This window comes from Lepidochelys kempii, chromosome 26, assembly GCF_965140265.1.
Source record: "Lepidochelys kempii isolate rLepKem1 chromosome 26, rLepKem1.hap2, whole genome shotgun sequence".
NCBI classification, from domain to species: Eukaryota; Metazoa; Chordata; order Testudines; family Cheloniidae; genus Lepidochelys; species Lepidochelys kempii.
Genome location: NC_133281.1, coordinates 12,373,394 through 12,389,842, shown reverse-complemented (window position 1 = coordinate 12,389,842; position 16,449 = coordinate 12,373,394). Strand labels below are relative to the sequence as shown.

Genomic DNA, 16,449 nt, shown 5'->3' with positions numbered 1-16,449 from the left:
CACCGCTTCTGTACCCCGCCCCAGCCACGAGATTCCCCTGGGAGGGTCCCGCCTGCCAGGGCTGCCCGTGGCGGTCACATCTGGCCAGCTGTTGCTACCCCCCCCCCCACCCCCGAGAGGGTGGCAGGGACCGGATTTAGGCGCAAGCAAGCCGGTGGAAGGACCCGATTTCAGCCTCCCGCCTGCATCAAAACCACCCCAAAACAAAACAAAAAAAACAAACAAACAAACAAAAAACCCGGCTGGGGGGAGGGGGGGCACCCCGATCCAGCCCCATTTTGGGTCCCGGCTCCCCAGATCCCGACGCCTCCAGCAGGATCCCGGCGGAGCGAGCTTTCCCACGCGTCCCTGGCCGCATCCAGAGGTGATGCCCGCGCGGACACATCTGCCCAGCTGCTGCGCCGCAGCTGGGAGGGAGGGTCCTGAGCGCCGGCTCTGCCCAGCGCTCCTGACGCGTGAGCGGTGCCGATATAAAACCCCTCTGCCGCCCAGCCCGGGCTCCAGAGCTCCCGATCTGCGCCGGGAGACACCTGGGGCTGCCAGCTGCTGCCCGGGCTGCGACCGGTGCAGAGAAGTTTACACCGGGGTGGCTTCACTTTCTCCCCGAAAGGGCGGGGGCTGGGGGGGGGGGGAGGTGTGTGTGTGTGTGGGTGGGGACGGGGGGACACACAGACTCACCCCGCCACCTTTCCCTGCACATAGCGGCAGCTCGATCCGCGGCGCGGACAGCTGCCCGGTATCCTTCGCAGAACACTCGGGCTCCAGAGACCGAGCCGACAGATGTGCCCCACAATTCCAGATGTACCACAGCTGTAGGCGGCCCCGCCTGCCCAAGCCTTCCTGACCCGCTGCCACCTGGCCCCGGCGGGCTAGGCTCTTCGCAGAGGGCTCCCCGCGGATTATCCCGGCGCGGCGGGGAGCGGGGGAAGATGGACGAGGTCTTGTACGCGGGGGGGGACTCTCCGCTGTCCCACAACGCGTCTGCCAACGAATCCGATGCCAACCCGTTCGCCCAGCCCGCTTGGCAGATCACCCTCTGGGCCGTCGCCTACTCGCTCATTGTGATCGTGGCGGTGGTGGGGAACATCGTGGTGATGTGGATCATCCTAGCCCACAAGAGGATGAGGACGGTGACCAATTATTTCCTGGTGAACCTGGCTTTTGCAGAAGCCTCCATGGCCGCCTTTAACACCGTCGTCAACTTCACCTATGCCATCCACAACGAGTGGTACTACGGGCCGGTCTACTGCAAATTCCACAACTTCTTCCCCATCGCCGCCGTGTTTGCCAGCATCTACTCCATGACGGCCATCGCCGTGGACAGGTGAGGCCAGGAGGTGGGATTGCCAGGCCGCACGAGCTTGCCGGGGGTGGGGGTGGTAGGAACGGGCCCAACGACAGGCAACAGCCACCACACCCGGTTTCCGAGCCTGGGTGGATTTTTGTTTGTTTGTTTTTAACCTGGCCCTTGCTCCCCTTTAGTCAACGGGTCCTAGCGCACAAGGCTGCAGGCAGGAGCCTATAAAGACCCCCGTCTCTAATTCTGCAGCCATCCAGTTTCCAGGCTCTGGATGGAGCTGGGAGAGGGTGGAAATCAGGGCATGCAAAAGAGCTGGTCCATGGGGCATGACAAAAAAAAAAAAGTGTATTTATTATTCAGTTCCCCAGCTTTTGGGGCTCTCATCCTTTAGATGATAAAGTTCTGTAGTGCAGGGGCTCTCAGCCTTTCCCGACCACTGTCCTCCTTTCAGGAGTCTGATTTGTCTTGTGTACCCCCACGTTTCACCTCACTTAAGAAGGACTTGCTTACAAAATCAGACCTAAAAATACACAAGTGTGACAGCCACACCATTACTGAAAAATTGCGGACTTTTACCACATAATTATAAAATAACTGAATTGGAATACAAATCTTGTACTTACATTTCAATGTACAGTATATAGAGCAGTAGAAACAAGTCAGGGTATGAAATTTTACTTTTGTACTGAAATTGTACTTTTGGAAGGGACCTCAGGAGGTCATCTAGTCCAACCCCCTGCTCAAAGCAGGACCAATCCCCAATTTTTGCCCCAGATCCCTAAATGGCCGCCTCAGGGATTGAACTCACAACCCTGGGTTTAGCAGGCCAATGCTCAAACCACTGAGGTATCCCTACCCCTCAAGATGAGTTGATGTACCCCCTGGAAGACCTCTGCATACCCCCATGGGCACAGGTACCCCTGGTTGAGAACCACTGCTGGGGTTCCTTCTGCTGCCTTAGCATCCTGTTGATCTCTTCCCTACACACACAAATATTGCAAGAGAGATAATATTTTAAAAGAGCACTCAAGATAAGGGTTACCTCCCCCCCCCCCGCCCGATAATTCTCTCCAGGAGAATGCTGTTAGCTTAATGAAAAGGGTCTGTTTTAATTGTGCCCCAGAGAAGCCTGTGGCTATTTTCTTTTTTTTTTTCAGTCAGAGGAAACTATAGTCTTGCCCTCTACAATTTCACTCACTGTCTTGATTAATTTTCCTGATTTCCTCATTTTAGATTAAAATCTATATTTAAAACAGCATGGTATAATCCAATTACATGAGATATATTTATAGTTGAACATGCATGAGACAGCTGTGGGCCAAATACTATAGATCTTAACCGGTTTCCTGATTTCAGTTGGAAATTGCCTGTGTAAAGACCTCCAGGATTTAACCCTCTGCCTGGCAAAGGTGCAGTTCGATATTTGCTGCTTTATATTGTTCTGAGATGGACATGTGGAAATTTTAGAGCTGGGTACAAATGTGTTCACTAAAGGCAACTGGGTTGTTGGAATAACGTTACTTTTATTACAAAGTTGGGGATGGAAAATGCTATTTTCTATCGCTGTTCTGTTTGTCCTGTGACTTGTACAGCTTATAGTGAGTGATAGATACACCTGTTTTCTCTGTGGCTTGCCAGCACATACCAGCATCTCGTTCACATTTTGTTCTCAGAACACAAATTCAGCAACCAGCCAACTTGGTGCTGAAGCAAGGAAGCAAATGTCTAGACTGGCGCTTGGGGTTTAAATGTAAGTCAGTGGAGGGATGAACTGTGATCTAGTGGTCAAAGAAAAGGACTAGAGGTTAGGACTTCTGGGGCTGAATTGGGTTTTGCTGCTCTTTAGCAGATCTTTTCACTGACTTGTTATGTGGCTGAGGGCAAATCACTGAGCCTGTCTCTGCCTCAGTTGACTCCTTTCTAAAATGATGATAAATTTTATTTGTTGGTACCTCCTAGAAAACCTTGTGGTCCTTTGCTGACACTTGGTATTTAAAATTCAAAATATAGAGAGTGGTGTTCTAGAATTTCCCTCTTTCTGGTCTTTTTCCTCATCTGCATGTTCTGCAGTAATTAGAAACGAGATTGAGTGAGATCATTTTTTTGCTGAGGGCATTTTGGCTAACCTGTTAGAATTAGACTGACTTGAAAAGTAAAATGCAAACTGTTAATGGAAATTTCTGAAGGCAGTTGACAGTGATGTCATTACTCATTCATCTACAGCTTGTGAAATGTAACTTAAGATTTGTTAGCTTGTTTCTAATGACAAGGGGATGGGAAATCATTGACAAGTTTAATCTCTTTATCATGCCGGGCTTGAGAGCGTGAGCCTGTTTCTCCTCTCACTTACACTGGAGTAAATCCAAAGTAACTCCACTGAACTCAATGGAGTTACACTGGTGGAAATAAGAGGAGAAATCAAACCCCACATGGTAACGCCACCTGCAATTACGAAAACATTACTCTAAGGCAGTGGTTTTCAATCTTTTTTCACATGCAGACACCTAAAAAAAAGTTTCAGAGTAACAGCCGTGTTAGTCTGTATTCGCAAAAAGAAAAGGAGGACTAGTGGCATCTTAGAGACTAACTAATTTATTTGAGCATAAGCTTTCGTGAGCTACAGCATGAAGTGAGCTGTAGCTCATGAAAGCTTATGCTCAAATAAATTGGTTAGTCTCTAAGGTGCCACAAGTCCTCCTTTTCTTTTTGCTAAAAAAAAAGTGTGAATGGAGGTGTGGACCCCTTTGGAAATCTTAGTCTGCGGACCCTCCGGGGTCCATGCACTACAGGTCAAAATATCACCCATCTATGGTAATGACAACCTTTCACGGACCCCTTAGACATAGTCTGCAGCCACCCAGGCATCTGTGCACCACAGGCTGAAAAGCACGGCCCTAGGATCATAGTTGTTCTTCATGGAAAATGAAGATCCCATTGCATTTTCCATCAAAGTAGATGGGTTTTGTTTGCCCTGAGATCCTTGCCCAAATTCCTCCCCCGACCCCAAATCCACCCCAAATATTGTGTAGGTTCCGCTCCATCCCAGAAGGATCTGTATTTCAGGGGTGTTGTACCTACCCAGCATCACTGTGGAAAGAGATCCTTTGGGCTGCAAAGCATTCAAAATGCTCTATTAGTACCTAGTTTTTCCAGTTAGTGCAGAGTTCTCAATAACCATTGACTGCAGGGATAACTAGTTTGTAAAGCGAATCTTCCGAAGGAAAACCTGAAAATCCGCACTACTTGCCAATGAGTATTTTCAGTTAATGGAACACAAGTAGGTTATTGCAGGCCTGGGGCTGGACATCTGTTGCATTAATATTCCAGACTTTCACGCACACAAATACTTTAGAATCTTTTCTAGACCCACTTTTGTTGGTGAAAGACAAGCTTCGGAGCGCCGCAGAGCTCATGTTCACATCCTGAAGACGAGCTTGTCTCTGCCACCAACAGAAGTTGGTCCAAAAAAAGAGATCACCTCCCCCACCTTGTCTCTTTCGTCTCCTGGGACCAAAATGGCTACCACAACCCTGTGAACAATCATGGGGTCTTGTCAGTTGCTTAATCAAGCACTCAGACAGTGGATCAAATTTTCAAGAGCTCCTAAACAACTTAGCAGCCTCCCTCCCATTGACTTGCAATGAGACTCAGGCCATGTCTATGCTTGAGAGCTTACCATGAACCTAACTGTGCAGTGGCAGGGGGTCTCCAACGACAGGGGGGCCCCCGAAATGCAGGACAAATATCTGACCACCTGTCCCTGAGTCCCAGCCGGCGGGCTCAGACAGACAGGCAGGCTGCCTGCATGCCATGGCCAGAAGCAGCCGGCTTCTGGCACGTTTCTGCGCACCCGTGTGCTGCACCTGCCCCGGGCAGTGCACCCAGACCCGCTGCCCCCGGCCCCCCAAGGGGCATGCAGCAGGGCTCAGCCGGTTCCCCGCCCACTCTGCCTCCCTCCCTCCATGCTGCTTCACTCCCGGAAATGGCTGGCATGTCCCTGCGGCCCCGGGTGTGTGTGTGTGCTTCCACGCACTGCCCCCGCGGCTAACTGCGGCTAATGGGAGTAGCGGGCACGGTGCCTGTGGGCAGCAGTGCACGGAGACCCTCTGGACCCCCCCCAACTTGGAGTCACTGCTTGTGGGGGGGGGTGTGCGTGCTGGTCACTTTGGGAGCCACGCCACCCAAGGTAAGTGCCGCCCCCTGCCCCCCTCCCACACCCCAACCCCCTGCCCCAGCTCAGAGCCTGCACCCTGCACCCAAACTTCCTCCCAGATCCTGCACCCCTCACCCCTCCTCCCACACCCAACCCCCCTGCCCCAATCAAGGTACCTTGCTTTATTTTCTATTACTTCCCATTACTTATAATATAGGAGGAGGATGAAGAAAAAAGAATGAAAAACAGGGGGTGGGAGTGGGGAAGATAAGAGAATGTTCTTTTTCTTGGCTGCTTCGGGGGGGGGGGGGGCGGGAAATGAAGCTACACCCAGAGCCCCACTAACTCGAAATCTGCCACTGATCTGTGCAGCTGTAAGATCTCCCGTGTAGCCGGTCTATGCCGACAGGAGAGAGCTCTCCCGTGGATATCATTAACCCACCCCCCATGAGTGGTGGTGGCTGCTATGTCAGCAGGAGCATGTCTCCTGCAGACTTAGTGCTCTCCAGTCCAGCGCTTCTGTCAGGGTAACTTATGTCACTCAGGGGTGTGTTTTTTCACACCCTGCCCTGAGTGACAGAATTTCTACCGACACAGTGTTAACGTAGACCTAACCTTAGGCTCTCAAGTACCTAAATTACTTTCAACAAAGGCTCTTGGGTTCTTAAGGTGCTGTTGAAAAGTGGGCCTGATAGCTTGATAAATAACAAATTAAATTTAATGTACAGAAAATCTAGTGCATATGGTATCAGTACGTATGTTCCTAGGTGCTGCATCACACAAGAATTGGGCTCAGTCAGTTCAAAGATAAAATGTCAGCTGAGGGAAAAAGAGATACTGATTAATGACAATAGGCAAATATAGTAAAGGCCGCAGTATTACAGAATAAGATGCTGATGGCAGTGAATTATCGGATTCGTTTGTTGATGCCAAATCTCACATGAGTTATTGTTCTTTGGAATGTGGACTCAGGGTGGCCCCTGTTTCTTTTTTCCCTTCGGTCGAGAAACATGGATAGCGCTGTAAAATCCCTTGTTATCTTGCGTTTGGATCGAACATCAGTAGTTAGATGAAATGGACGGTTGATGAAAGCATTCAACTACTTTAGCCAGGTATTTCACTCCAGACTTGTGTGCTTGAGGAATCAATTTTGAGTGTGGTGTGGTGTTTCAAGACAAGAGCTTATAGCGTGGGTTAAATTAAGTATCTCATTCCAGCAAGGGCTCGGACCAATGCTTCCCATTCAAACCGCAAACCTAAAGATAGTCCATGCAGCAAGGGAGAAAACATGTACTGGTCTCAATGGCACCAATGTGTAGTCAATCTCAATGTGTAGTCTCAGCAAAGCAGGGGCTGGTTTACAGCTAGGAAAACGCACTTGAAATCAACGTATTTTCAGTAGATGCAGGGGGGGGGAGGAATAAATACATAAAGAATTGAATGGGTTTATATTCCCCAAGTGGAGTGATTCATCTCTGTCAGTAACTTGGATATGTAATCTAAAGGATGCTTGGCGTATTAGCCATCAAGTTGTTCACAAGAACATTGCTTCACAAAAAGCTGAACAACCTATTTCAAAATGTGCCCTCTATAAATAATTTCTATAGCACACTTGCCAGAGGATGCGAAATTGCCTTCTAAAGAATGAACAAACCCAATGCCACAGTCAATCAGCAAACATTTTGCAAGCTGTTTATGTAAAATTCACACATAATAGAACTTACGTATACCGAATCTGAAACTGGATTGTGCAAGTAGCTTTAAAAAAAATTATTTTACTTGCAAATATAGTGCCCGGTTTTTTCAGAGGTGCCAAATTTCTAGCATAAGTTAACAGGAGCTGCAGGTGCTCTGAAAAAAAAAATCAAGATATTTTCCACAGGAGATGATAATCAGCCTGAAGCACCACAGCCTTTACAGCAAGGCTAGGAGCTAATTGTTACAGCAGACAGGTGGCCTGCTCCTGAAAGGGGATGAGTGCGTTCTTAACCGCTGCCAAATTTAAGGGAATTGAGACCATTCAGCACCACGCAGGATTGGGCGGAAGAATTGCAAGGGCTCCACCGCTACCTCTCTACAGACTTTTGGTAAGAACCTGCTGCACAAGTCTGGTGCTGTGCAGCATTTCATTTCTATGTCAGTGGGAGCAGAATAGTACTTGCTAGCTGCACGGGCATTTCCCAGATTCCAGTTTCACATTCTTCCAGTGACGGCACTCAATACCAGGTAAATTGGTTGAAATGATAATTACAGACAGAATTATAAACACCAAGCTAGGAAAGGACAAGCCAGCATGGCTCCCGCCTAGAAAAATCATGCCTCTCTAATCTACTACTTGAGCTAAGAAAACCCTGGTTCTCCTTTACTCACTAGTTAATACAGTTTATTTTGACTTTTTAAAAGTCTTTGACAAAGTCCCTCAGAAACAACTATTAAGGAAATGAAGTCAGAGGGTGAGAAGTAAACTACCACCATGAATTAGAAACTGGCCGAGACAAAAGGAAAGAGTAGGAATAAGTATGTGGCATCAATGGTCAGTTTTCAGCACGACTACAGGTTTGTAGCAGGGTGTCTCCAAGCTCTGAACTCAGATCAGGGTTTTGCTTTATTGGTCTGGAAAAGAGGTGAGGTGGCAATGTTTGCATGTGACAATAATTTGGATTCTAATTCTGGTGTGTTGAAAACAGTGTTAAAATTGTAAGCTATTTTTAAAATTCTCATGGGTTTTCCTGGGCCTGCTTGCAGGCTAGGGGACTTTATACAGAAGTGTGCAATCTAGGTCTTCAGCGGTCAGTTTGCGAAGAGCCAGCCTAGATCACCAGTGGAGGACAGCAGGGAGGTAGGTTTCCCCTCCCCCACACTTAACTTATCATAGAATCTCAGGGTTGGAAGGGACCTCAGGAGGTCATCTAGTCCCACCCCCTGCTCAAAGCAGGACCAATCCCCAATTAAATCATCCAACAGATTTTTGCCCCAGATCCCTGAATAGCTCCCTCAAGGATTGAAGTCATAACCCTGGGTTTAGCAGGCCTATGCTCAACCCACAGAGCTATCCCTCCCCGCAACTTCCAGATACTCTACAAGGAAGAACCTGCAATGGGAGGAAAATGGCACATTGCTAGTATCACTGCACTTCCTCTGACTGCACCTGTGGGGGTCCCAGCCAGACCGGCTTCCTGACTCTGAAGGTTTCTGCCCACGTCCTTGTTTTGACTAGCTGGGAACACAACCTGCATGCCCCCACCAATGAAAGCCAGGCTGGGGGAAACACCTGGTGAGAAAGGTATCTGTCGGTGGAGTCCCTCCACAAGCAGATAAGAGCTGCAGGAGGAGGTGGCTCATCTGCGTAGCCTCCAGAAGCACAAGGACTTTATTGGCAGGATGTACCTGGAAACATCTGGGAGAGAGGATGCTAGCTGACTACAGTGGCACCAGAGGAGGCAGGAGAACCAGCTGCTCTACGGGGAGGAAACTGGCTGCTGGCTCTCTCGGGCAGTAGATGGTGCTGTCCCGTGTCCATTGAGGTGAAGAACTGGTATGCTGTACTGGCAACAGGAGGACAGAGGCAGACCAGTGGCTGAGCAGGAGCTGCCATCTGTCCCCAAGGCTTGGAGACTCATTGCCACCACACCCAACAGGAGGCAACATAGGGTGCTGGAGGTCACCTTCTGTACTGGTCAGAGGAATTCATCTGCTGACCTGACATCCTGGGAGATGTGCCGCCTGCCTGGAGCCCATGCCTGAGACATTACAGAACAGTTGCTGAGGCTCATCCATCCCTCTGGCCACTACTCCAGGCTATTCATCCACATGGGCACTGATGATACTGCCTGCTATAACCCTGAGCCAATCAGCTGTGACTACAAAGCTCTGGGAGTGAGCATGAAAGGGGCAGGGGTGCAGGTGGCTTACCCAGTTGAGGGTAAGGGTCCAAGCAGGGACACACGGCTGCAAGATGGTGTTGATGGGAGGGCTTTGGCTTCCTGAACCATGGGATGCTGTTTTGGGAAGGAGGTCTGCTGGAAGAGATGCGGTCCACACAAGGCTTAATTTGTAAGGAAAGAGGTGCCGGGGCTCAAGCTATTTTTTTTGGCATTCATAGCTGATGAAGCAAGCCCAATTTATAAGCACCTAGAGCATAACAGAGTTATAAGTAATAGCCAACAAATATTTGCTAAGAGCAAACCATGGCAAAACAAAGTAACCGAACACATTTCTTTGGCAGTAGCTGTGTATTTGTACTCAACTGATGCACTCTGCTTGCTCCTGTAGTTCTGTCTTGTGACACTCTTTGTGCTGAGTACCAGAGGAGTAGCCGTGTTCATCTGTATCCACAAAAACGAGGAGTCTGGTGGCACCTTAAAGACTAACATTTATTTGGGCATAAGCTTTCATGGGTAAAAAACCCCACTTCTTCATCTGGAAGCGTGTTGGCTGCTGCTTCCCGCAGCCTCCATTGGCCTGGGACAGCGAATCGTAGACAGTGGGAGCCACGATCGGCTGAACCTGCAGATGCTGCAGGTAAACAAACTGGCCTGGCCTGCCAGGGGCTTACTCTGATGGGCCGTGTGCCAAAGGTTGCCGATCCCTGTACTAGCCAATGTACTATCCAAAGAATTGCAGAACCATCAATGACTATGCAAGTAACTTCTTGTGAAGTATGTATACTTGACACCTCTGTCTGCAGCTGATTCTTTAGGTTTAGGTTAGTGGTTCTTCTTTGACAGGGCTACTGGCTTAGTGGATTGGGGGAAGTTGTAGACATGATGTATCTTGATTTTAGTGAGGCTTTTGACACAGTCCCATGTGACATTCTCTTAAGCAAACTAGGGAAATGTGGTCTAGATGAAGTTACTATGAGGTAGATGCAAAACTGGTTGAAAGACTGCACTCATAGAGCACTTATCAATGGTTTGCTGTCAGACTGGAGGGATGTATCTAGTGGGGTCCCATGGGGGTCTGTCACTATTCAATATTTTCAGTTGCTTGGATAATGGAGTGGAGAGGATGCTTATAAAATTTGCAGATGACGCCAAGCTGGGAGGGGTTGCAAGCACTTTGGAGGACAGGATTAGAATTCAAAAGGACCTTGACAAATTTGGAGAATTGGTCTGAAATCAACAAGATGAAATTCAATAAAGACAAATGCAGAGTACTACCTCTAGGAAGGAAAAATCAAATACACAACTACAAAATGGGGAATAACTGGCTAGGCGGCAGCACTGCTGAATAGGACCTGGGGGTTACAGTGGATCACAAATTGAATAGGAGTTAACAATGTGATGTAGTTGTGAAAAGGTTGCTGTCACTCTGGGCTGTATTAACAGGAGCGTTGTATGTAAGAGATGGCAAGTAATGGTCTCTCTCTACTAGGCGCTGTGAGGAATCAGCTGGAGTACAGGGTCTGGTTCTGGGTGCCACACTTTAAGAAAGATGTGGACAAATTGGAGAGAGTCCAGAGGACAGCAACAAAAATGTAAAAAAACCCAAACACTCCCCCGCCCCCACCGCCCAAAAAGTAGAAAACCTGACATATAAGGAAAAGTTTTTAAAAAATAAAATCCTTCAGCTCCTTCTGTTTTTGCTGTACTGGCTCCTCAGGACTAAATACAGGGGGAAAAAGACACTTATTTCTGTCAGTGAAGTAGCCAACTATGACTCCGAATACATATGGGGCTATATTCACCCCTGTGCAGAGAGCCAACACGAGACCTATGCACCACTGAAGTTCTATTTTGAGGACTTAGGTGATGCAAATTTGTGCTGACCCTGTGCACAGGGGTAAATTTCACCTAGGGAACATATTTGAGTAGGATTTCCAACCATTTTTTCTGAATATTTGGAGGTTTATTAACCTTAGCTCTGTTCCAGCTCCTTTGTCCACCCACCCGCATACCCTGCTGTCACACCTGCTTTCAGTTTGACACCCCTGCTGTCATGGGATGTGCTGGAATTCAGCAAGCAAAATGAGAGGGCCATCAATGTCATAATATGCAGCTAAGTGAGAAGTTTAAAGACTCTTCAGTATTCAAACAGCACGCACAGAGGAAACAGTAAATCGGGATAAACCTTTATTCCTCCCGTATGGCTAATAAAAACGCTACTGCCCGCCATCAGGAACTGAGCCTACATTTCTTTTGTTTGCATTGTTTGAACCAAAATGCAGAGGTAAAGACTGGGGGATAACGGGCTCCGCAGCACTGCTGAGAAGGATCTGGGAATCGTGGTGGATCACCACCTCTCCGTGAGTCAGCAAGGAGGTGCTATTGCAAAAAAAAAAAAAAAAGGCAAATGAAATTTTGGGTTGCATTCACAGAGGCAGAGCATGCAAATCATGGGAGATGATAGTTCTGCTCTACTCGGTGCTTCGTTAGGCCTCAGCTGGAATACGGTGTCCAATTTTAGTCACCAATGTATAGAAAGGATCGTAGAATATCAGGGCTGGAAGGGACCTCAGGAGGTCATCTAGTCCAACCCCCTGCTCAAAGCAGGACCAATCCCCAACTAAATCATCCCAGCCAAGGCTTTGTCAAGCCTGACCTTAAAAACCTCTAAGGAAGGAGATTCCACCACCTCCCTAGGTAACCCATTCCAGTGCTTCACCCTCCTAGTGAAAAAGTTTTTCCTAATATCCAACCGAAACCTCCCCCGACTGCAACTTGAGACGATTGCTCCTTGTTCTGCCACCTGCTACCACTGAGAACAGTCTAGATCCATCCTCTTTGAAACCCTCTTTCAGGGAGTTGAAAGCAGCTATCAAATCCCCCCTCATTCTTCTCTTCTGCAGACTAAATAATCCCAGTTCCTTCAGCCTCTCTTCATAAATCATGTGTTCCAGCCCCCTGATCATTTTTGTTGCCCTCCGCTGGACTCTCTCCAATTTATCCACATCCTTCTTGTAGTGTGGGGCCCAAAACTGGACAAGGATGTAGAGAAACTGGAAAGGATCCAGAGGCAAGCAACAAAGATGATCAAAGGGATGGAATGCAAGCCATATGAGCAAAGGCTGAAGGAACTGGGCATGTTTAGTTTGGAAAAGAGGAGATTATGGGTGGACATGATAGTGATCTTCAAATACTTGAAAGGCTGCCATAAAAAAAGATGGAAAAAAGTTGTTCTCTCTTGCCACAGAGGGCAAAACAAGAGGCAACGGGTTCCAACTACAGCAGAGCAGATTTAGATTAAATCTCAGGAAAATCTTTCTAACTGTAAGAACAGTAGGACAAGGGAATAAACTGCCTGGGGAAGTCATGGAAGCTCTTTCACTGGAGGTTTCCAAAAGGAGGCTGGATGGCCATCTGTCTTGGATGGTTTAGACACAACAAATCCTGCATCTTGGTGGGGGGTTAGAGTAGATGACCCTTGCGGTCCCTTCTAACTCTATGGTTCTATTATTCTACGACTGACTATGCAATTAAGTCCGCAACTGATTGGACCTTTGAAATCCCTCTTCTCGGTCCCTATACACTTTTAAATCAGTGTGTGACACATCGCTTTTTCTTAGCCATAAAGCCCACTCTTTTGACTGTTTGGCTTTTTAAAAGCACTTTAATGAGATACGTCTGAATCATGTAGCAACATGGGCTTTATTGGGCCTCTCTCTAAAATGCAGCACACACCATCTGCACACAAGTAGCTGGCATAATCTTGTGAATCATCTGAATGTCAAATGTGTAATAATGAATTCAGAGAAGTGAGCTGTAGCTCACGAAAGCTCATGCTCAAATAAATTGGTTAGTCTCTAAGGTGCCACAAATACTCCTTTTCTTTTAATGAATTCACAGATGATCTTGCAGATTCTTTGAAAGGTGACAGATTCAGCTGGCTGTAATTTGACGTAACTTGTCACCCTTGACATTTTTAATTATTCATTGTAAGCCTCTGTGTAGCTCCTTTATCGTCATGTGGGTGGTGAAGCGGGGGGGAGGGATAGCTCAGTGGTTTGAGCATTGGCCTGCTAAACCCAGGGTTGTGAGTTAAATTCTTGGGAGGGCCACTTAGGGATCTGGGGCAAAAATTGGGGGTTGGTCCTGCTTTGAGCAAGGGGTTGGACTAGATGACCTCCTGAGGTCCCTTCCAACCCTGATATTCTATGATTCTATGTCTAAATCAGTTTATGTTGTCAATCTGAACACCCCATCGGGCAAAAGACAGCACTTGCATAGGTGCTGGAGATGCTTCTGTACCCTCTGGCTTGAAGTTATTTCCATCATATCTAGGCTTTATAGTTTGGTTCCATGGCTCTCAGGGCACCGACTATACCAATTGTAACTGAGCGCTTGCTCTGCAAGCACAGTGTGTAAAGGCCATGGATGGATGGAGAGGATGGAGTTAAAGGAATCCAAAGAGGTATTAGTAGGGATAACAAAATTAAACTGATCATAGGCCAGAACGGGCCATAATGTGCCACTTGCCGTATGGAGCAGCTGTAAACACAGTTTAACCTGCTGGAGCATTGCAAAGCCGCCAGAGGCTACTGGTGAATCTGGACTAAGGGCCATAGGAGAATTCCTAACTATTATAGTATGTCTACACTGCAACGTAAACCCAGGATTAGTGGGACTCGAGGCAGCCGGTCCGTGTTAGGGAACCCTGGACTTGAGCGTCGACATCGTATTTTAATCCAAGGTTAAAAAGTTTCGGACCTGTGCTCAAACCTAAGGCTCTGGCATCCACTCTTGCAATGTACAGACTCGAGTCAAAGTAACCGTATCCCAGAGGCCCAAGGGCCCCACCCCTCCGACATGTGGCCACTCTAGCCGTAGGATCATGGTGCACTGTGGGAAAACGTTACTGCCCGCTCTGCACGTTACCAGGAAGCACCTCGCTTTGCCAAAGGCTCGATGGGTTTGCTCTCCATTGCAGACCCAGGCGGCTCTCTGACAGTGTGCTTGTAGATCGGTGATCAGGAGAGAACGGGTTTTATGCTGACCTGAGCTCCTGCCGTTTGCCAAGTAGCTTCCATTTTCAACAGAGGGGGGAGGCTTCCATTTTCAACAGAGTGGATTGCAGATTGTTGGGCTAGAGAGGACGACGGAAGTTATCCCATGGAATCGCGGGGTACTTCTGGATGGCTTCAGGGACTTGAGTCAAGCAGGGCTATGGCTACACTGCAAAGCAATAGGGCTTGGACCCCGGGTCCTGGCTTGACTTCAGCATGGATCTCCCAGCCCTGCAAGCTCCTGGAACCCTGAGTCCAAGCCCCGAGTTAGCGCAACTGTAGTGTAGACGCAACGGGTGTTGGGGGGAGGATGTAGCCTTGAGCCCAGGCTCAAGCATGGGCTTACGCTGCAGTGAAGCCTTACACTTAGAACAACGGAGTTGAGACTTGTGTGAGAAACAAAGCTGTGCTGGCTGGAGAAGATCACTTAACCAGGCTTTCTTCTAAGCTCTGGGTTCAGCAGCACCCACAGCAGCCCACCGACCAGAACATCCACACACCACAGAACTAGCTGGGGGCCAAAAAGGGCCCAGCAGGATTACAGCAGCTAGACATTCAGTCTACAGGGCCGCACGATAAAGACTAGAAAGGTGGGGGGATAGGGGCAGCTCACTCTGCTAAGCCAAGCTTCTCTCCGCTCTAGTCAAGGTTCTGCTATGCTGATTCCTCATGCAGCTCCCCTCCTGCTTTCTGAGCAGTCACCCCTCCTCTTTTGGGGGCAGGGGGTCAGCACTGGGAAGAAGGAATCCCTAGATCCTGGCCTTGCTGGGCACTGCCGGAGGACTTTGCGTCTGAAGCCAGATCAGCCGCAGTGGTGCAGCTGCGGTGCATCATGTCGCACCAGCCTACTGGCATAATTTGGCCGTGAAGCCAGCCTAGCTGGCCCAGGCAGGGTCATCCCAATCCCAGAGTATTACTGTACTCCAGTCGAGCTGCTATACAGGTTCCGATGCGTCCTACCCTCCCCTGTTGCCAGTGTTGCAAGAAAAAGAAAAAAAAAAAAAAAAAAGACAGGCAAGGTCCAGGTGTGTCCCTACTTCACACTGATCCGAGGCTGCATCTTCTCCCCCTGGCGGCTGGAGACTGGCAATAGCTTGGCTTGAGCTAGTGTGTTAAAAATAGCAGCAGGGACACTGCAACATGGGTGGCGGCTCGGGCTAGCCCCCTGGCCCCCTGGGTCTGAGCTTGCGTGGCTAGCCTAAGCCACTGCCCATGTTGCAATGGGCAAATCACGAGACCCCAAGCAGAAAAGCCTATAAACAGAGATGAGATGACGCTTCTATGGAGACCACCAAGGACTTCATTTTGGCCATCAAACTAACATGGAAGGTGCTGTTACCACAGTGATGGGCGTCAGCATAAAGCCTGGGAGCCAAAGCAGTTTCAGTTAGTGTATTTGCAACTTAGAAACCACACGAATATGGATCAGAGTGGGTCAGATTCCTAGGGATTTTAAAGTATCACATCAAAGGGAAGAGAACATCATTAGAGGGGGCGGAGAATTAGAGGACTGCGCTGGCATTACACTAAGATGTGGAAATGCATCAACAAACTCTCTGAAAGCAGGACGGAGAGAATTAAAGCCTTTCTGCGGAGCTGTCAATTCAGAGAGATCCCTGCGGATGGGGAAGTTACCTGGGCAAACATTACCCCTTGTAAAGGAATTGATGGATGACCTGGGAAAGCGTGAGGTCTGTTTTGTCTGATAGCAGCTGTGAGGATGGGACTGAACGTTATTTTCAAAGGTGGAATGGAGGAACATGGAGTGAATCTATCAGGCTTCCAGGCGGTCTGCCAGTGATGATCTCCTTCTCCTTGGACTCCCTGATGTAGCTACGAGCCAGCAAGCAGCACGTAAACAGTGGAACATTTCACAGAGTACTGAGTAGAGGCAGAGGGTTCTCTAGAGCCCAGGGAGCCAGGAAGCTGAATTCTAATTCTGGTTGTGACACCAACCCTCCATAGGGCCTGATAGAACGCTGGCTTAAGTGACTTGCCAAAGGCCATGAGTGGCCACTAAATTTTGAGTTCTGCCAACTGTTGGGTGCCCAGCTT

General features: G+C 48.5%; 1 protein-coding gene across 1 annotated transcript in view; it reads left to right on the top strand.

Moving 5' to 3' along the window:
• Positions 1 to 929: 929 nt before the first annotated feature.
• The window catches only part of LOC140903620 (substance-P receptor-like), an 89,896-nt gene continuing 74,376 nt past the window's right edge, over positions 930 to 16,449 (top strand). The window contains exon 1 of the mRNA XM_073325165.1: positions 930 to 1,324. Coding sequence (XP_073181266.1) covers positions 930 to 1,324 — 395 coding nt within the window. The remainder of the gene's footprint in view (positions 1,325 to 16,449) is intronic.